Here is a 22,315-nt window from a genome sequence, read left to right as displayed (position 1 = left end):
AGCAATAATTCCTTCCTGACAAATATTTCTATAAAAACAAGGTTCAGTAACACAGCTCATTTTTAAAACAGGGGAAGGCTATCGAAATAAAATGAGCTGTAGTGAAGAGCATGCTATTCATGGTGATATGTTCAATCATCACAGAACAGATACTGGCAGCCTTCTCCTCCCACAGCCATTTCAGCTGCTATGTACACACTGCACTGCCCCAGTTTCTCAAATAAAGCCACTACTGACACCTCAGGGCACAAAGCAGTTTAGCATTCAACAGCACATGTACTATCAGCAGTGGAATTATCACAAGAGGAAACAAACTATGGTTACAAAGTTTGTAAGGTAAGCAGGACAGCAGAAAGCAGAGCTGGCACTGGCACTTCTGCAGTGAGACCAGCCAGCAGCACTGGCTTGCACATACCACACCAAGTGCACACCATTCCCTCAGCTGGAAAATTCCTCTCTCTGCTCCAGAAGCACAGTGTAGCTCTCTATCATTGCAGTAGCATGTACTCTTTAAGAGGAGAAAGTTTTGTTCCCTTAATTGAGCTCCAAACTGCAATGACATCAGTAAAATACCTTGATGACATCTGTCCTTTTATGAAGGGAGAACGTATCAGTGTTTAAGATTCAAATACTGAATGAAGAATACAAGATTATTTTTTTAAGCTGAAGGAATAGTCAGTGTTCTTACTCATCTTCCAAGAGCAAATTTCTTAACTAATTTAGTATTTTACAAGCATGATTGCTAATGTACTGCTAACTAAACACTATCTTTGATTTCCACTTTTTTGCTTCCTATCTGCTCTTCCAAGACTGGTCCAATACTTGGCAACATTCAGCTACTGAAGATTTTTGTGTGCTTTCATTTAATTATTCAAAGTATAATTATTTATAAAATTCTTCACACCACCCTCTAAAAAACTAAAATATGCTTTATTTGCAATATGAGCTTAGAATAGAGACTATGCAGTTGAATTAACCATTTTGTCAGCAAGGATGATCTGAGACTTTTCTTTTTCCCCTCTCCTTCTTCAAAATGGTTGAAGACAATCTATTTCATTCCCATTGCTTTCCATGGGGCTTTAAAAAGCCCCAGAACCACAAAAAAAACCCCAAAAAAAAACCAAAACAAAACAAAAAAACCCACATCCTATGCATTCAGTTGTAAAATGAACAGCAAAAAACAGAATTTGTGCTTCTAAACTCGACCCTCTAAATAACTCCAACTCAAGTTTATTTTTACATATATTTAGATTTATTTGCTATACATCACTGTGAGCTTATAGTACTTGAAATCCATTACAGGATTGTTTTTTTTTTGTTGTAATAATCAGTTGTAACTCCACAAAGACAATAATACTGCTGTGGAAGACCAAAGGGGAGAAAAGCCATTTCAATTTATTTACAGTTCCTTATTTTGTAAACATTTACTCTACACATTGTCTAAGTTCTAAGAAGGATAAAGAGATATACATAGAGACAGGAAACAAAGCCCTGTTTTTCTATTCATATTGAGCATTAGCATATTATAGATGAAACATCTGCCCTTTCTCGTTACCATAGCAGTAAGCTGTCTTCAAATAAGTTTTATTTTTTAACTTTCCAGAAATGTAAATATTTTGAAATATACAACTACATCTACGTAAGCCAATCCATTTGGCTTTTATTCCATTTCTAGAATAATTTAAAGTGCTATAAGCAACCCGTCAATCAACACTTTTCTATAATAACAAAACTACTTTAAACATTAATTTACAAGATAATATACAACGTTTGTCTGAAATAGCTGAAATTTCAGCACAAAGTCAGTCACTGTCACACTTAACAGCAATTTTTTTGTTCTTTTTTGTTTTGTTTTTTTTTTTTTTTTTTGCAGAACATAGAATAAAAGCTTTGAACAGTTTTGTTGAGCTGTTATTGCCACAATGGCTTATCAAGTTTTCTACAAAAGTGGACAAGAGCTACTGGAACTGTATTCTAGCCTGTCATTTATTTTTTGAGGTCACATGACAGTAAGTTTGCATATTCCACAAGTCTACTGAATTACAATATTGTCTACCTATGATACATGATGTCATTTTAATCAGAGCTGGTGCTAATTGTAAATTTACAACATAGACCCACTCAAAAACATCACAAGTATTTTTTTTCTTTGGACAGGAATAAGCTATATTCTTGGAGCTGATGTGCTACACGGCTACAACAGTATAACAGTATATATCTGACACTTTATGTTGAAGAAAGATGCATCTGTTTCTGTACTTTTAATGCCCTACTATAGCTACAAATTGTTCACTGAGTTTTGCTTGCTTTAGCCTTTTAATTTTTTGGAACTATCATAGTCTTACATTCTCTTGCTATTTCGTAAGTCTCTGCCACTTAGCTCAATATTGTCAGTAGTTGTCCCAAACCTGCGGATCATTAACAGCATGTGCAAAACACTCTTTAAATACAATCAGCATGCAGCTACAACACATATTAACTGACTTTTTTCTACACATGAACAAGAAACAAGACAAGTGGCACTGTTGACTTTGGACATCTTCTAACTTCACCACATGTGAACTGGGATGCATTTAGAAGGAATGCTCAGCTTCTCATCCATTGTGGCACCACTTGAATAACCCATCATTGGTCTGGACCAATCTCTGCAGTGCTGCTGCCAAATACCCACACGCAGCTTTCTTAGAGGTTCACAGAGGGCAACTTCATTCATAGACATAATTTGAATACAAAAATAATAAGCTATATTCAATGAAGCAGCCCCCTAGCAGGATTGCAGGAAAGGTGTGTGTGGGAAACCTGGGAGGCAATGGTAATATGGATAAGAAAATTTTGCAGGCCACAAGGCTCAAAGTAACTAATGTTATTTTTTAGCCCACAAGGTCAATATTTTGTAAAAGAGTCTATAGCTTAGAAAAAGTATGATAGTATATTACAGATGCAAGAGCATGAAAAACATCTGCTATTTAAAAATAATAACTAATGGGCACACTGAAAAATTATAAAAAAAACCCAAAACAGATAAGTAAAATACATTATATTGCTCCTAGGGATTTTTAAGCTGCACTGATTCATGTCAGGTTTGGGACAATAACCTGTAGAAATAGTGAAATACTTATTCAAAAGCCCATATTTCTATGTCTTGAATAGTGAAGTCTTCTCGCTTAGAAAGTGTGTGATTCCCAAATGTTTTACATGAATGACTTCTTCCATGGTAGAGATCACCATCAAGCCAAAGAGCAAACTCTCCTCTGCAAGAGAGACAATGTGTTAAAGCAAAAGACTGAGAGAATAAGCATTAAATCCATCAATGTATTTTGCATTCAAAATTTAGAACTGAGAAGGAATTAAAGGATTAGTTTTCAACACAAGTACCTCATGGCTGTTAATAAATTTATGCTATAAGAATTTTTTTTTTTTACTCTTTATTATTAATTTGGGAATATCCCTTTTGCAGATATTCTGAAATAAGCTAACTAGAATTTCGTGTTTTCAGCCTCTTACATTTTTATTAAAGAGATGACATAACAGCACTTTTATATCTAAAGAGAATGCTAGAAACAAATAAGGAAAACATTCTAGAAGCATATGCACCTGCATGGGCAGGAAAAAAAACAGGACATGACAATGTATGATTTCTGGAGACCCTGGCATGTTTTGGGGTGTTTCAATTCAGGCCTCTTCTAGTTACACGTAATTTTCACGTTTTCATCCTTCCACAATCATATCCTGTGTCCATTCTGAATAAATGAAGACACATGTGCAAGTCAAGCATGGAAGGCATCATAACCTTGCAGGGCTGAAACTTTATGCCACATTATGGGGAAGACAAATCTGCTGTTTAAGTTTTGTCAACATTGGAAGCTAAACACCTGACAGACTAAAGTTTCTTGGCTGGTAACTGTTGAGTCCTGAGCTACCAAACTGAAGTAAATTCAAATTTTTCTTTTCAAAGGTGTCCAGACAAATATTTTAACAGAATCTAACTGTAACTTACCCTCCTCCACCAAAAGCAAGAGAATCCATGTCTCCTTTAATGAAAAACATGTTGTCTCCTGTCCATTTAAAAACCTAAGGGGAAAAAAAAAAACCAAAAACAGACTAGCAAGTAAAAATATCTGAACTTTTCATTTTGGCAGAAGGGAAACCAATCATCAGTAAATACAGACTATGGGTGGGTAGAGGCCAGTTTAATGAAGTTGACACAGAAAATTCAGGAAACAGCTGCAGACAAAAATTCTCTGATGTTTTATGCTAATTAAAATAAGACCATTCCAAACCAGGTCGGTTTTGAGCACCAAAACTCCTACACAATGAAAAATACCAAGGAAATATGCTTAGATTAGATGATATGCCCCTAAAAAGGATGTAGTTTATGAATTTTTAGACAGACACCTGGAAGAATTTAAACAGTAGAAAAGTCTTCAATACAATTAAAGAGTCAGGTTAAATGTGTCCTTCAGCATGCAAACACTACCAATTCACTCTGCACATAAAGATTTCAGAAAAAAACTAGTGTGATGACTTTTTTGGGGGCCATCTTGTAATGTTTTCCAGATTTAGTTAGATTAATTCCTTAAGGATTTTAAGATCATGCACGTGGGGTGGTGGTGGGGAAGGGAGCAAAAGCATACAAACTGTCATGACTACTTACCTCAAAATCTGGAGAAAAAGTGAACATAAAAGTCTCCCCAGTGCCATAAAAGCCATCACTCACTTTAAATGGTTCAGATGCTAGTGCACCAAAAACCTGTAGCAAAAATACATCAGAGCAAGAAAAACTTCAGAAAAACACATTAGAGAATCCAAGAATCTCTAATGATAGTAACTGATAAATCAAGTTGTAAATAACGTCAATTTAAAATTCACTCTACGAATTTCACTGTACCACTGTTCTGAGTGCACTGAGATATGGACTTTGCACACGTAAACTCTAAAAAGCAGGACAGATAAGACACTTTTTCCTTTTGGTTATTTCAAGCATCTGGGTCAACAGACTAGACATCAGAAAACTGGCTGTTAACTTTTCTCTGTCAAACATTTTGTGACCTTAGACTGTACTTAGTGTGTGCAGATAAGTGAACTTACATAGAGCATTTTTTAGCATAAAAATCCATACTGAATTCAAATTTAGTTTCATAAATAAAATATAACAAAATGGGCTGGTGAAATACATAATCCATATTTAAGTAACTACATGCAATGGGTACCTTGCATATTTCCAGCAATGGGAACCCTTGCAATTATTTCTTAGTCCTCAAACTATTTGAGTCTCTGTATCCCAACTTCTTTTAAGGGCTTAAGTCATTCTTTCAATAACTGCAGCAGTTCTGGTAGCTAAGTTACATTCAGGTAGCTATGACCTGCCTTACTTCAGACAAACATCCTTAGGGCTGATACCACATCTAGTAAATAAATATAAGTAAAAAAGATAAAAGTAAATGTAAGATTTCATTCACAACAGATATTCCTTGACAGGAATTAACCTTCAGTTAAAGTACCAAACAGAGTTTTGTCAAACCTAAACTATCCCAGTTCAGCCTCTATACAGGTGTAAACTTTACAAACAACACTTACTCCAGTGTTTGTCTTGGATCCTCTCAAAGATGTTATCTGTATATCCAGTAAAACACAAAACTAGTCCATTCCAACCATGCAGAAGACCTTACGTATTTTACTTAAGAGACTCTGAAGCTTTATTTCTAATTATGGAATACATTTACATAATAAGAATCTCAGACAGTTTACCACATAATTCCCTACTCAATGGAGGACTGATTCTAAAGCTATTAGGTTGACTCAATTTTGTCCAGTTGAGCTTTGAGTACCCTCAGCAATCAGGATTTGACAATCTCTCTGTGTTCTATATACGTCAAGCTGACTCTTGAAAGACTATGTCCTTTGCTATAAGCCATGATAAAAGAATAAGGCTTTACAGAAAAAGTGCAATCTGCTTCCCAACAGTTACTCTAGTTCTTGAGAAGGGATGTCCCTAGGATTTTAACATGAGATCTGGTTTTTGTGGCTAGTTGTTAGGGTGGATAACTGAAATTCCCATGTCCTAGGTTCAATTAGTGGGTAACTAAAATTTCCATGTCTAGGTTCAATGCATTGAACCTAGAAGGTGTGCACACTTCTGCAGTGCATACAATCTGAAGAATGACTTTTCATGAAACTAGACAGCCTTGAAGTGGTTAACTGTATTAATCCCATTTCTACACCACCACTTATTTAGTGACTCATGTTCAGGAATCAGGTACCAATTTTTTTTCAAATGGCTCTCAGAGTTCACTAACAGAAGCACACACCAGTGGACAGACAATTCATAACAACTGTAATGATGCAACTATAGATTTCATGGACACCTTTATTGAAGAATCTCCTAGAATTGACTGGGGCAGGCAATTTAGGTTGCTTTACCTTACAAATTCCAACTAGGCATTGCTCAGCTTTTACACAATTAAAGTTTGTAACAGTTCAGTGTTTTGCTTGTGTTTTTTTCTTTTGTTTGTTTGGCCAGCCATTTAAATAAAATTATTAATTGATCTGAAAAAGAAAGCAAGATTGGAAAAGGTTTTTGAATAAAAAAATTCTGTAGCGTGAGGCTTAGCAGCCTTAAATGGAACATTATGAAGAGTTACAAGGTACACTTGCTCCTTACTCAACCTATTATCAACATAATAAAAAAGCAGTCTTCATAAACATGGACAGATATCTCAGGGGAAGCAGCCCAGGAAAGAAATTCATTCTAGTTTAAAAGAAAAGTGCCTCAACCAAGGATATGACAATTCCAGCATCTTTCATAATCATGGAAGATACAAAGTGAGCAGAACGACGAATACCTAAGAGGACTGAGCAGATATGCTCAGCAAATGTCAGGAAGCTATCTGGTCATATTTCTGTCATTTTTCAAAATGGCTGAATCTCATTTAGGATCTTCTCTGAACTAGAATCTTAGAAAACAGGCAGTGATCTTGGAGTGTAAGTATGAATACCTATGTGGTCTCTTAAAACACATTTTTGGAGGGCATATACAGTATTTATCTTAGCATACTGCTAGTGAACTATTCCTGAACACATTCTCCTATAAAGCACTTAAGAGTTTTTTAAGTCATGGAAAGCAGTTTTAAAGTACTATCTGCCAAGAAGACACAAGACATTAAAATTAAATTAACCTCTTTCAAAAAAAATCATTAGCTTCACAAATAAAATTAATTACCCAGACTAATTATCAAAGAGCATAGTTAGCTACCATTGTCTTATGTTTCATGATTGTAGATCCTTGCATGAAGAGGAGAAAGACTCTGTGCTTAATTTCCATGTTTTGAACAGAAAAATAGCGCAAATTAATTTTCTGCTGTCAAATGCAGACATTTTTCATTAACAACAGGAGACAGAGCTACTGAAAACACCACTCCCACTACACTGGTGAAGGACTGAACTTGTAAAACTCATCTGAAGCACTCCTCCTGCATATGCTGCTCGCTGAATAGACTGGATTTCCCCCACTCTCGTGTGGAGTCCAGTGACTACTTGATCCAGAATTCCAAGGCATGCTTTCATACATACTCCTAGGTATAAGGCTGTAAGCTGAGATTCAGCAAGGTTTGTTTCACAAAAAAAAACACCCCAAAAAATACGAATTCCATGTTTTCACAGGGCAACCATGACACTTTTTGAACATTAAAGCCAAGATGCTGATACACAAAAAGTAACATGAATTCCTTCAGCAAGAGACAATACTACACAGTGGTGGCAAGACAGCCCCACCAGAAAAAGGACATTTTTTTCTGGGACAGATCAGGTACTAGGAAGCAGGTGTATCTTACTAACTTATGAGAAGCTAATAAGTGAATTAGAGAAGTCACCAAACTACATTTATGAGACTGATGAGTCTGCTGAGACATCTCAGGTCTATTCAGTTGGTTCTGTCTTCAAAATCAAAAGCTATATGAAGAAAATATTTTTAAAGAACTTTGGGGAAAGAGTCCACTACTAGCAGAGAGTTAGAAGGGATTTTTCTTTTTAAGGGATTGCTAGGGTAGGAAACAATGGAAAAATCAGGTTGTGACTTGAATATGAAAAGATACCCTTCATTTACTGTTTTCAGACCCCCTGAATGAGACCATGTTTTCTGAAAATAAAAACTGGGAGAGGTAAGTGAACTGAATGCTGCAGATTTAACAGCAGTTCTGTCAATTTTTCATGAAGCAGTAACATGCTTCCACAAGCAAACACAGAAGTTGCAGAAAAAGAATCAAGACGTTTCATACTGCTTACAGTGTCCACTTGTTACTAGACTATTCAAGAGAGGATGTCTGCTATTCAAATTGTGAGATGTGAGTCACTTTCTGAAATTCATAACCCAGTCAAAGGAAAACAGAGCACACCTACAGAGACTCCAAGAACAAGTTAATAATGTAACAAAGGTAGTACAGCTCTTTAAAGATATTGGCTGCAGCCACAGAATATACCAAGAAGTACTACACACAGCTAACAGCGTTCCAACTCAACAAGACCTGCCAGCATCGGAAAGTTTTAGAGACTGTATTTCTTGTGCATTAAGTGCATAAAAAAATTTAAAATTATATTGATTAATTGGATATTACAAGACTCTTGCATTATGACAGCTAACCTATATCATTAAAGTATTTCCTAGATGTGTAGTATGTTGGAGGTCTGAATAAAACACATTTCTAAGGAGAAAATTTGCTTGATATACAAAATTTTACCTTGTTTGATACACAGAATTTTATCTCCCATGACGGACTGAAGCATCAGCTATTCCTTTATACTCCTGAAACATTTTTCTTGATGGGTCCCCTACTGCCACACAAGCATTTTCCTACCTGTCCATCACTGTCTTTGATAACCAACAGCACAGGTGTGTCTAATCCCATCATTGTCCGATACAAGGTCTTCAAGCTCATGCCATGCTTTGCAGTACTGTAGACAAGAGTCCATGGATAGCCAATGGTCCGTGGTGGAAGAGACTTTGTGAGCTATTAACAAGAAAATGACAACCCTTTATTTAATGTATGTTTTATATTTAAGAATATGTTACATGTAAATGAAAGCAGATTATGTTCTGCTCAACCACTTTTACGTGGCCTTAAAACCTAAGAACAAAACCTGAAGTTTCACATGTATATATTCTACTTTTGTTCACTCAAGCAGGTTTCTTTTCCTACCTCTACTAGTGACCTGAATGATTTATCAACTACAGAACAGGGCTCTTTAAGGTCTCTAAAAGGTTTATCCATATAATTATTCTTCCATAACAATATTACATATCCCACTAATGTCTTAGTATTGAGTAAGTAGATCATTGAAGTCAGCAGGTAACAAGGTGAAGGGTAAATGCTGCTTGTTGCCCCATTCTTGTGCTTTTTAATCCAAAACTTCTATTAACACATTTGCTATGAAATCACTTTGGACTGGACAGCAAGAACTGCAGTGTTTTCACTGATGTTTTCCAGAAAGGATGGAAGTAGGGCAAAGACAGACAAGAGTCTGTCTGAATACATGGTGTATTCAAAGTTAGGATTTAAAAAAAAGCAGTATTTTAGCTATGAATCGTGCTCTGCTTCGACACTTAGACACACATGTCTATGGTGCCAGATGGGATCCACCCAAGGAAACAGACAGAGCTGGCAGATATGCTTCACTGAGCCACTTCCCACCATTTACCAGTATTCCAGGATAACTGGGGATGTCCTAGTTAGCAAATGTGTGTCCATTTACAAGATGGGCTGTAGGAAGGACCCCAGGAAGTACAGGCCTGCCAGTCTGACCTCAGTGCCTGGGAAGGTCACCTTGAGTGCCATCACACAGCACATGCAGGAAAACTGGGGGATCAGGCCCAGCCAGGGTGGGTTCATAAGAACCTAGTACCTGGCAAATGTGATTTTCCTCTATGACAAGGTGACCTGCTTGGTGGATGAGGCTGTGAATATTGTCCACCTGGACTTCAGTAAAGCCTTTGACAGCACTTCCCACAGCACTCTCCTGGAGAAACTGGCTGCTCATGGCTTGGACAGGTGCACTGTTTGCTGGATAAAAAACTGGCTGGATGATCAGGCCCTGAGAGTGGTGCTGAATGGAGTTAAATCACTTTGTGGCCAGTCACTTGTGGTGTTCCCCAGGGCTCAGTACTGGGGCCAGTCCTGCTTAATGTCTTTACTAATGAACTGGATGAGGGGATGAAGGGCATCCTCAGTCTGTTTGCAGATCGCAGCAAGCTGGGCAAAAGTGTCAATCTCCTGGAGGGTATGTAGGCTCTGCAGAGGGATCTGGACAGGCTGGACTGATGGGCCATGGTCAACAGTACGAGGCTCAATAAGGCTAAGTGCCAGGTCCTGCACTTGTGTCACAAAAAGTCCCTGCAGCACTACAGGCTGGAAGAAGAGCAGCTGGAAAGAGGAAAAGGACCTAAGGGTGCTGCTTGACAGACAGCTGCGCATGAGATAGCAGGTGCCCAGATGCCCAAAAATGGAATCATGACTTGCTCCCCTTGTCAACTGAGCACTGGTGAGGCCATACCTTGAGTATTGTGTGCTGTTCTGGGCCCCTCACTGAAAGAAAACATTGAAATGCTGGCAGGTAACCAAAGACGGGCAGTGAAGCTGTGTCTGGAGAGGACTGAGGGAGCTGGGATTGTTAAGCCTGGGGAAAAGGAGGCTCAGAGGGACCTCATCACTCTCTACAACTACCTGAAAGTAGGCTGCAACAGTCAGTCTTTTCTCCCAAAACAGGACAGGAGAAAAAGTCCTCAAGTGGAGCCACTGCAAGTCTGGATGAGATACTAGGACAAAGTTCTTCAGTGAAAGGACTGTCAAGCATTGGAACAAGGTACCCAGGGAAGTGGCTGAGTTACCAACCCTGTACAAATATTTAAAGGAGGCATAAGCCATGGGACTTAGGGAAAGGATTTAGTGGTGGACTTGGCAGTGCTGAGGTAACAGCTGGACTCAGTGGTCTTGGCCATCTTTTCTAATATACACAGTTTATTTTCTTCTATTTAATATCACACAAGGTCTTCTTACTGGTGTTTTTAAACTAAAGTCATAGCATTTGTGATACCTTCATGTGCAAGAGTAAAAAATGATATATCTAAGCCCATACCTTTTCAATTTGTTCTGGCTGTAGTAATTCACTTGGATCACTAAGATTTGGCCGGAATGCTTCAGGCTCCAGGTCTGTTTTGATATTTGTTGCCTGTTTTGAATTGGTATCTTCTCTTGTTGTTATCTACAAAAACAATAGCAAGAAAATAAATAAATGCCACTCTATCAGCAGACAAGGTAAAACTTCACAGGTTTAAAAACATGCAGTTATCAATTATGCAAGTCCTTCCGAAGTTTAGAAATCCAACAGATTTGATCTGACAGAGATTTCCACTGCTTCCGATAGCAAACTGGTACATTACTATCTAACAATAACTTACATGGACACCTACTCAGAAAAAAGCTATGGTTCTATGCTAAAACAACAAACTGTTCTCATACACAGCTGAAGAGCTTCAAATGCTTTTCAGATGATACCTTAAAAAGTTCTTGCATTTTAAAACTGACATAGCATTCTAAGTGTAATTAAAAAAAAAAAAAAAACAGAAAGGAAAGGAATTAAAACTTTAATATGGACATTTCTCAGTAGCTTCTGAATCAATACTCTTTTAGAGTACTTAAGAAATTTTTCAGATATGCAGTAGACTCTGGGAAGACTGCTACCATATATTTTGAGCAAATCACTTAAATGGAGCCTTAGGAATAGTGCTGCTCCATAAGATCTGCTGGAGTACTTAAGGGAATCAAAGAAGAAAGAACTGAGATAGTGGGGTAGGAAAGCAGCAATAATACTTAAGCTGCATAGTGAGCACTGAGGTCTGGCAAAGACGCACTGTGCAGGGTCCTGCAGTAATTTAAAATACCTGACCTACATATCTACCCTATTGAGTGGAGATTGCAGAGGCCACAAAGTTCCTCATCAGATGTAGCTCACAACAGCTTCTTACCCCAGTCAACACTCACTGGTACTTCAAGTTAAAATGCTGTGTCTCGATAACTAGAATAGCTGTGATCCAAACAGATTTCCATCTATAAATCCAGCTGCAGGGATACTTAAAGCTTTCTAGGAACAGTGAAATCCAACAAAGGAGTAGGACAAAGTGAGGAAGTTAGTAAGATAAGCCACTGCAGCAAGACTTACTAAAATGTAGAGAGAAAAAAGAAATCTTAACAATATTAAGTGCATCTGAAAAATGTATTGGCCTAAACCAGGTTTCACTGAAAGCCAGACTGTCCAAATTAAATCCTGAATCCTGAAAATTTCAAGAAAATACTTGCCAAATCCACTTTGCCACATCCCTCATACTTTAAGCACACAGGACACAACTGCAATATTTCAGGTTTCACCACAGTAAACTTTGCCAACCTTTTGTGAACTTCCTTAGTTAATTAAAAAAAAAAAAAGGCAAATCAAATCAAACTCTGAAATACAGATAGGAATATTTAAACAAATACAGCCGCCTGAGCCAAAAGAAAAGTACACCCCTTTTATCTCCCTCAAGAACTACAAAAAAAGTTCTTATCACAAACTCGTGTTATTTAAAAATTGGCTTATAAAGTCAACATCTCAAAGTATATTCAGACAGTAACTCAATTACAGTATTAATTCCAAACCCAAGAAAAGGTGTGCTTAAACCACATATCAAGCAAGAAAAAAGCTTAAGTTTTCCTTTTTTCAGTGGAAGGTAACAAGAACTTGCAATGTAGACTAAGCACTAATTTCCATATCACAAGAAAAAATGCAATTATCCATGTAGTTTCATGTACAAAAAGATGACCTGCATGCTGCTTTAGAGAGTGCTATCTCTAAAATGTTATTTCATATTCCAAGTATTTTACACTTTAAATGCCTGTCATCTATCATATTAGGGCTTCAGCTCCAGAGAAGTTCAGCATTGTCCAACTGTAGAGCAGAGAGTTTTTCCCCTTGTCATTCTTTAATTTTCATTAAAGACCACCATGCAAAACATGAATAATTTGGATTCAAGTGGTGCGGCGAACTGAGCTTTTTGCTTAAGAGTTTTTGGTGATTGGTCTATTTTTTTTGATGGATTTTTTTCTTCTTTATTATTATTAAAGTAAAGCAGTTTTCTTCTAGGAAGAACACTGCTTTGTAGAAGCAGTCAAAGAGTGTCTGTTCAAAAGAATCTGAGAGAAAGCACTCTAACTTCAAAATCTGCAGATTTATTTCCTACCAAAGTTGGACAAAGCAGACTGAGCTATGGTCAGATTTCAGGCGTTTCCACGATTGGTAAATGTCACACAGTTTACACCACATTTGAGAGCACAACTCTCAGATGACCTCAGAGCAGAGTTTATAGGCTGCAGTCCATCTCATCAGATTTTTCTGGTCAGCCTAAACCTTGAGTTTGAGCATATCAGGTGAAAGGTATTTGGAAAGAGCTCCTACACTTCCAGAACATTAATACAGGGATTCTCCACCACCACTTGCCAAAACTAGAATAGTTCTGTTCTCAAGTGGGAACAACTGGTTTTTGTCTTTTTTTTTTTTGTTGTTTGTTTTGTTTTTTTGTTTTTTCAAGATTTTTGACTTTCCTATAACAGTGCAGCTTTTGGGATCAAGGTTCATGCTCATTATTGATATACATAATTGAACTACTTACAAAACATTTTAAAGTAATTAATTTTGGATTATTAAACAAATAAATATCAAAGCTAAGAAAATGTTTACTTATTAATATGTAAAAAAAAGCCAAGATCAAAGATATAAAAAACCACAGAAAAAAAATTTTACATTTTCAGCAGCCAAGTACTAGAGAAAAAACAAAAGACTCAATGAAATCTAAGGAAATCTAAGCTATGCTTTCCATCAGTAAGGCATGTATAATGTGCACAGCAGCTAACAATTTTATAGCTCTCAAAAAACTAAGGAACACCTAAAGAGAATGCAAATATCAGTTTCCATCCATAGCCACAGACCTTCAAAAATCCACACTGATTTCAAAGTAGTGTTTTGTGTGTATGTATATGACCTTTGCCACGTTCAACTCCCTCAGTTACCTGCTTTTATAATGGGAAAAATACTTACCTATTTCACAGAAGTTATGAAGCTTCATACTTGCCATTTACTGTGAGATTCTTGATGAAAGATTCCTATATATAAAATTAAACACCCATGCAACAAAGTTTTGATTCTTCACCTGTTTTGCATTCTTTTTAGGGAAGCTTCTAACACAACACACCAGTCTAAAGTAGAAGTTAAAACACAACACTGCAAGTCAAGCAGCACTGAAAACAAATTTTCAAATTCTAACAGAAAATTCCTGTGTGAAAAAGGTGGAAGTAGTAATTCCATCAAAAAATTACTGATTCCATTCATAGAATTGCACAATTAAATACATCCAAAGCAAAGGAATTTTCTGCTGGATCCTTGTAGTGCTGTAGACAAGACAAACCCACTGAGTGCAGGAATTGCCCTGATCCAAGACACTACAAAGAAAGATGTTTTAGTATCTGGAGATGGGGTTTAAACTACTGAAGAGGGCACCTGGAGACGTCTGCAGAGTGTGCGCAGTTCTTCGCTATTTAGAGCATCGATCCTGCGGTGATACTCAGCCACTGACACTACCTGAATATGGAGACAGGAAGACAATAATTCCACTGACAGTTGAAGAAAAGTAAAAAGGTATGAAAGAAAAAACTGGAAGAGAGTAATGAAGGGAAAATGTGCAATGACAACAAACAAACAAGAAGGGCCAAAAGATGACTGTTTCTGCAAGGACAGTGCACATGTAAGTGATTTTAGACATATGAGTAAACACAGCAAGATTACAAAATAAACACTAAGGGCACTAGCAGTCAGACATCTCACTGATCTAGGATGAATAAAGAACTGATATAGGAGTGCATAAGTTTACAGTATCAGGATGCTAAATGAAAAGTCAATCTGAGTTACATGCCTTAACCCAAACTCTTCAGCCCAAGGTCCTCTCAAACATTCTTTACACTCAGATTAATGAACCTTGTCAACCTGGTTTGCTTTCCTAGATGAAGACTAGAAGCAAATCTCAGGCTTCTCAGTAAGCTCTAACTCTTGTGTCTGGGAGTGAAGATAAAGACAATGTAGCAAGACTACAGTTTAATAACATCCCAATACCACCCGACAATTTCTTTATCCTGGACTTTCTACTCCCCTCCAAAGCTTCTGGAGTTGCTCATCTGTCAACACATTCATTTCAAATGGCATCTCCACTTTGGCAGGAGGTCTACAGCCAGAAAGTCTTTAGTCAGAAAGCTCTAGAACATGCTGCTCTGGTGCAACAAGCTGGCTAAAGGACTACAACAGTCATTTTGATGTAACTAGAGCAAATAATGTGATTTTGAGAACAACTCAAAATCATCATTGGTATGAAAGCATCTTTAAACAGCTGGTGAAGAGATTAAATGGATGTCCCATGTAGTAAGAGCATATTAAAAACTTCTAGAGCCTACCACAGTGCAAAGGAAGACAACCACAAGTCCAGCAGCTCCCCATCTACCTGTCCCTACTACAAGGAGTTTGGCCAGATACTCGCCACTGTCCTGAGTACAGAGCCCACAGTCATGCATGACTGGCTCTTGAGCAGCGATGGTTCACTCTACCCCATGCAACTGCAAGGCAAGGAAAAAGGAATACTTGTGTCATCCAGCTTCATTACTGAATAATCTGTCATTACTAGCACTCATTGTATCTCCATTATTTTTCTACTGTACTCTCAAAACAGGTAACAAATATTGTTGTAAATTGTATTGACTTGTGTATTCTCAGAGTCAGACAGATATATGTAAAGCTTTAGCAGTATTCCACTCAAACATGTGATAGTGTAGTTTTATCCTTTTATTTGCTATGACACTTCATTGCAAATTTACACTGCTCACACCAGCAATTTATGAACATAACCCTGAAAGCAGTAATGTGAGGACCCTTTAGCCTTACTGCTTCTTAAGCTACACCCTACCACACGTGAGGCAGTAGGTAACTTACAATAGGCTGTAAATGCGTGGTTACTTAGGGAGATTCTTGAGAAAAAAAATCTCAAAATCTCCAACACCATTATATAGTTGTTGTTTCGCATAGTGGAAATGTAGACAGTTTTATGGGCACTGCCATCTTGCCTTCAACCTCTCAAACGCATACTTGTCATCATCTTGCATCTGTGAATTGCTTACTAGCTTTTTAACTCAGAGATCGACCTTTTCAAATGCCATGGAGATGCCTCATTTTTCTTGCTTGAGAGAAACATGAATACCTATTCATGTGTGTACAATATAATAGCTTCTTGGCAGGCTGAATCTGTTGCACACTGCCACATTCCATTTGTTTCGAGAACAAAAACCTGCATAATGGCAGACCATTAGTATGCAATGACAAACATCATAAATAGCATGTCATAGAATGTCAAACTAGCCACAGGAAAATTAAAGGAAAAGAACCCACGCTCTCAAACCCAGAGTTTATTTTAAGTATAGAGTCTGTACTAAGCATACAGTTCATACTAAGCTCCATGAGTAAACCATGAGAAACTGTCTCAAGTTTATCCACTCATCACTGAACTAGGTTTCAAACAATTATGTTAAGATACTTCAGTCTTTCAGACTGCAGCACCTGGCCTTCTATATAATGCCTGTGGTTTAGGTCAACATGCTTTACTCTTGCTCTGCAGTGGACAAGACTACAATACTTCTTGCTTAAATGAGCTACAGAATCCTAAAGTCACACGTCTAAGCTTACTAGCAACTACCTTAAAGTTCATTCAGGAATTGAGATATATCTTGCAAACAGACAGCATTTTGTCCCTGCCAGGCTCGAGAGCACTGCTTTGAAATGTTAGTAGTAACATCAGAAGTTTATTCTTCCTTATAACCTGGTTTAATTCATAGACTGCTTATGCTATTTCCTGTTCCATCAAGATTTCCTCATGTTCCTTCCTTGCAGTCCTATTAATCTTCTAGTCTATTTCATCAAGCTAAATAAACCAGTGTTTTCTTATGTCTCCTGCCCCACTCCCAGCCCCTCATCAACTGCCTGTTTTCCTATCATTCCAGGGCCTACTTCTACCTCATTCTACTTTGAACTTTGATTCTCTAACACAGAACGTAGTCTTTCATACCGTATGAGAAATACCTAGAAAGCAAGACATTTCATTAATAGAAGGTAGATGCAGATTCATATTCATCATAATGGACTGTAGTTTTCAGTATAAAATACTCTGTTGTGATAAAATTATTCCATTAAAATAATTAGTTTAAGGTCTACCTATATGGCTTTGCTATGTGCTTTACTTATTATGCTCTCTTTACTATGCCAGAATCCAGTTTCCTGGATAACCAAAGCTGATATTTGAGGATCAGGAAATGTTCCTGAAGGACGCTTTGTTCTCTCTCTAGTTTTTTCTGCTTTAAAAAGAATGTAGGAGAAGAGAAAACCAGCTAAACCTCTTATGGTTGAACTGGGCACTGGCTGGAATAGAGCAAAACAAGTAACGGGTATAGCCTGGATTGTTAGTGTACTTCAGGGCAAAAAGGGCTCTGAAACTGTCTATTGCAGATGTTACAGCACTGGGAAGAGCTGCTGACTCCCTCAAAGAGATGGAGGCCCTACAGAGAGACCTCAGCAAATCAAAGGACTGGGCAATCACCAACCAAATGCAGCTCAACAAGGGACAGTGCTGAATTCTCCCCCTGGGATGCAGCAACCCTGGATGTATGAACAGACTGGAGAATGAAATGCTGTAAGCAGTGCCATGGAAAGGGACCTCGGAGTCCTGGTCAATGGCAAGTTGAACATGAGCCCTGGCAGCCAGGAGGGCCAAGAGAGTCCTGGGGGCATCAGGCACAGCATCACCAGTTGGGCAAGGGAGGGGATTGTCCTGCTCTGCTCTGCGCTGGGCGGCCTCACCTTGAGTGCTGGCAGCAGTTTGGGTGCCACAAGAAAAGACAGATAGAAAACTATCAGAGAGTGCCCAAAGGAGGGCAACAAAGACGGTGAAAGGCCAAGAGGGGAAACTCTATGAGGGGAGGATGAGGTCACTTGGTCTGTTCAACCAGGAGACCACACTGCAGTTACAACTTCCTCACGAGGGGAAGAGGAGAGGCAGGCACTGATCCCTGCTGTGTGGTGAGCAGTGACAGAAACCAAAGGGAATGGCCTGAAGCAGTGTCAAGAGAAGTTTACTTTGGATATCAGAAAAAGGTGGATATCAGAGGGTGGTTGTGCACTGGAACAGACTCCCAAGGTAAGTGGTCACAGCACAACTGATGGAGTATCAAGAAGTGTTTGGACAACACTCTCAGGCAGATGATGTGAATTTGGGGATGGTGCTGTGCAGGGCCAGGAGTTGGAGTGGATGATCCTTGTGGGTCCTTTCCAACCCAGCTTATTCTGTGATTCCAAGTTTGAAAAGACGTGGAAAATATCCTTACAGATGTAATACTACCTGCTGTATTCATATTGGCAGCATTGGTGAAAAAACACAGGATGAATTGTATGACTCGTGGCATGACTCTTTAAATTTTTTAACCTCTCCACACTATGTTAACCACTTAGCAAAACACCTAGCAGTTTTAATATTTAATGCAGTAAGTCGAGGGTTTGCATACTAATGATTCAAACATTCAGGAAGCCAAGGATTTTCCTTCTGGAGAAATTCATGTTTCTAAACTTTGTTTTTCTGAAAATATCTCAACAGTATCTAACTTTACAAGCTATGCTGGCCACTTGCAGTGAATGAAACTGAAGACAAAATTCCAAATAAGGAACATTTCTTGTCCTTCAACAACACACATGAAAATGCAGTTAAATTTTTTTAATGTTTGATCAGCTCCTTCAGCCACTGGCCGTATCATCCTGCTACAGGCAGATGTATAAAAAGCTTTTTACACCAGTGAGGGATTCCCCAGTTTAACAAAGCCACAAGTGACAACCCCCACCCTCTCCCCTGCCATGCCTGTTTGCTAACAGGGAGCAGCTTTCATTGCTGCCCTCAAAACAAACAGCTAAATGTCCAGAGCTAACAAGTAGCTGAAACTGTCTCCATAGAGAATGGGAGGGTCTTATCAGAGCTGAACAGTGCTTCTGGAAGTAAGAAGAGATAAAGCTTAACGGCATAAACAGCTCTGAAATATAAGTTACCTATATCTATAACTTTGTTATCAACTCAGAATATGAAATTAAAAAAACAAGTATTAAGAAAGAACACAAGCTGAACAATTTTACTTTGAATCTTAATACATAATACTGAATCTTAATACATAGGTATAAACTTGGCTGAACTGTAAACTTCATGAACATTAATTCCTGAGACTGAAAAATTTCAGGAGATTTAACTGAAGAAAAAAAATCCCAATGTAGTTTTATTAGGCCACTTACAAAGTTACTTTAGAATACCTTCCAATAAAAAGGTGCCTATGCGAACTGAATGCTGCAATGAATATTTTAAGAGAAAACACTAACTTTATTTTTCAGACAAATTTAGTTTCCTCCCAAAAATATTAGACTGCTGGAGAGAAGACAATATTGAAGAAGCACTCTGCTCCATCATATCAAATATCATTATTTGGGACATTTTGATTTCATCACAAAAAATGCATTAATTCATGGGTCGTACTGCACCATGTTCAAAGGTATCATTTGAAAAAAGCCTTAACCTTACGACTAATTTAATTTGATTAATTTTTAAAGCATGTGGCTGCAAAGCTATTAATTTTCTGTTTTGTGTGGTGTTCAGTCAATTCAACTCCCTGTCACTCTCCTGGTGACAAGGAAGGGAAGGGATGACAGCTGGCCATTTTATGCAGAGAAGGACCATAGAATGACAGCAGTCCCCTGGTTTGGCTGTCACTATGGTTCCCTCTCTCAGTATTTTTAAAGCTGTCTCTCTTCAAACGGTCGTGCACACTGGGGTGTTTTCCAGAGCAGGGAGAGAAATGCTGAGTAGGTCACATGACAGCAGCATTCTCCCTGTGACCAGTATTGTCCCCACAGCTTCGCACAATGAGCTGTTAAAAAATCTGCCTCAAAGTGCTCTAAGCCCACAACAACTCTACCAAGCTGTAATTAATATATACGGAAGTATCTGCAATAACCAGAATAAATGAACTAGAAAAGAACGCAATCAAAGCCTGAAGCACACAAAGTGTTACATCAAGTCTGCACACCTTAATAACAAGCTATTTTTTTCAAGACAGGAGAAAACACTCATACAAGAGATATGATAATGCCAGCAAGATAACTAAATTTAGTATGCAAAACATTAAACAGTTTAGAGGTTTGTGCAGACAGCTAAGAATTAGATTTAAGAAAATTCCTTTCTTAAAGCAGCAGGCCAGAAAAATTTACTAATTTTGTCCTGATCAAAAAAGATCTGTAGCAACACAACCAATAAAACCCAGCTCCCTTGCAGAACTATTTAGGAAAGTTTCAGCACTTGCAAGCAGAGAAACCAGAAGTTCAGCTGCTGAAACCACAGCACCTGGTGACTGAGTTCAAACTGACAAGAAAGCATTACACAGGCTCAGAAGTAACTGAATCACAGCCCAGCACGAAAATGTTTGTCTCCTGCTTTAAGCAGAAAAAAGTCAATTAAAGATCAACTTCAGATTCCACAGATCATTAAAGACATACAGGAAAAATATAAGTCTTTACTACTCATTTGCTTTCTTTTAACTTATAAACAATCTTTTCAAAAAGAAAAGATTGCTACTTTGCTACTCTACCTCAACTTTGTCAAGGCAGAATAATATTTCATAATTATTAAAAATGCAAACAATATAACACCCAACAATTCAATGGAAGAACTATAATAATTGAATCGTTCAGGTTGGAACAGACCTCACAAATCATACAGCTCCAACCCCCTCTCCTCACCCCGAGTCACGGGCAGGGAACCTTCCACTATACCAGGTTACTCAAAGCCCCATCCAGTCTGGCATTGAACACTTCCATGGATGGGAATTGCACAAATACTCTTGAGAAATCTATTCCAGTGCCCCACAACCCTCACAGCAAAGAATTTCTTCACAGTATCTAATCTAGACCTTTTCCTCCTTCAGATTAAGGCCATTCCCCTTTGTCCTATCACAACATGCCATTTTGAAAAGTCCCTCTCCAGCCTGCTTGCAAGAGAGCCCCTGTAGGCTTTGCAAGGTGCCATAATAAGGTCTCTCCAGAGCCTTCTCTCCTTCAGGCTGAACAGTCCCAACTCTCTCAGCCTGTCTCCACAGCAGAGGTATCCAGCTGATACCAAAACAAAGCCCATGGATCAACCCAGTGGCCTTCCTCTGGACTTGCTCCAAGAGGCCTGCATGAGACCATGCAGTCATGGCAAAAGCACAAACACGATGCATAAACCCCCAAATTATGTAAGACAACAAGTATGCCAAATATCTGTCTAGAAAAGGTTCTAGGCCAGTGATCTGTATAAGAAAGTAGTGGATTTCACTCTGCTTTTTTATTACTAAAAATACATAATTAGTTCACTCAATTACTCTAAAAATTTAATATGGAAAACTGATTCTAAAAATATTTCCGTAGTATTACTGAATTTCTGCAATCGTGCAATTCTGACACCTACAGAGAAGTACTAAATTCTCATCTTTCATGTAAGCCCTGTTATCATACCTTCGTAACTGCCAAAGAAATACAGGCGTTAGCTCACAAATAAAGTTATTCAATAACTCAAAATGTCAGAAGTTGTGCAAGCGCCAAACAATTCAAGCTATTAAAACCAACATTTTAACTCTCTTTGCACGATAATAACTTGAGAATATAAAAGCAAAGATCAGTTTTCATTGGTTTTGTCCCCTTTGGCTATACTGCTTATCCAAGCTGCGCAAAGCACAGACAAGCATTCCCAAAGATGGCAATCCACCTTTTGTTCCCTTGCATTGTCTGATGTCTTTTGTCTGAAATGCTTTAATAGGAAGAACCATTGCCTGCATTTTTGACATTCTAGAAACTTACTGGCATCTCTTGTATTGCCATAAAATAGAGACACAGTAAATACCGAACATTTACTAAAATGTGGGAGGCTGACATTACTAGTTTTTTTTTTTTTTAAGGGGAAGCACAATTACACCAGAAAGTGACCAAAATTTTGATTTCTTACCACGGGAAAGTACCAAACCCTTTCAATGCTAAGCTAAAATTAATAGCATCATCAGGAAAGTAACAAAGGACTTTCCGTAAATCATCTAGGGTAACTTAGTTGCTTCAAGCTAGCATTTCTGTTTTATTGTATCACTTCATTTAG

The 22,315-nt window shown here is 38.1% G+C and overlaps 1 protein-coding gene across 10 annotated transcripts in view; it reads right to left on the bottom strand.

Annotated features, from left to right (window-relative positions):
- Positions 1–1,229: 1,229 nt before the first annotated feature.
- Positions 1,230–22,315, bottom strand: part of OXR1 (oxidation resistance 1) — a 257,574-nt gene continuing 236,488 nt past the window's right edge. For 7 of the 10 annotated variants that reach the window (XM_041470770.1, XM_041470775.1, XM_041470768.1 and 4 more), the window contains 6 exons: positions 14,575–14,655; positions 11,125–11,250; positions 8,850–9,002; positions 4,655–4,750; positions 3,998–4,071; positions 1,230–3,251 (listed from right to left, as the gene is read on the bottom strand). In XM_041470770.1, the coding sequence (XP_041326704.1) occupies positions 3,116–3,251; positions 3,998–4,071; positions 4,655–4,750; positions 8,850–9,002; positions 11,125–11,250; positions 14,575–14,655 (666 nt within the window). In that variant the 3' untranslated portion in view covers positions 1,230–3,115. The remainder of the gene's footprint in view (positions 3,252–3,997; positions 4,072–4,654; positions 4,751–8,849; positions 9,003–11,124; positions 11,251–14,574; positions 14,656–22,315) is intronic. The other 3 variants (XM_041470771.1, XM_041470778.1, XM_041470777.1) reach the window with 1 other exon arrangement.

The sequence above is a fragment of the Pyrgilauda ruficollis genome, unplaced genomic scaffold (genome assembly GCF_017590135.1).
Source record: "Pyrgilauda ruficollis isolate IOZ18807 unplaced genomic scaffold, ASM1759013v1 scaffold25, whole genome shotgun sequence".
Classification (NCBI taxonomy): Eukaryota; Metazoa; Chordata; class Aves; order Passeriformes; family Passeridae; genus Pyrgilauda; species Pyrgilauda ruficollis.
The sequence above is the reverse complement of the archived record's forward strand: the minus strand, read 5'-3'. Positions and strand labels throughout refer to the sequence as shown.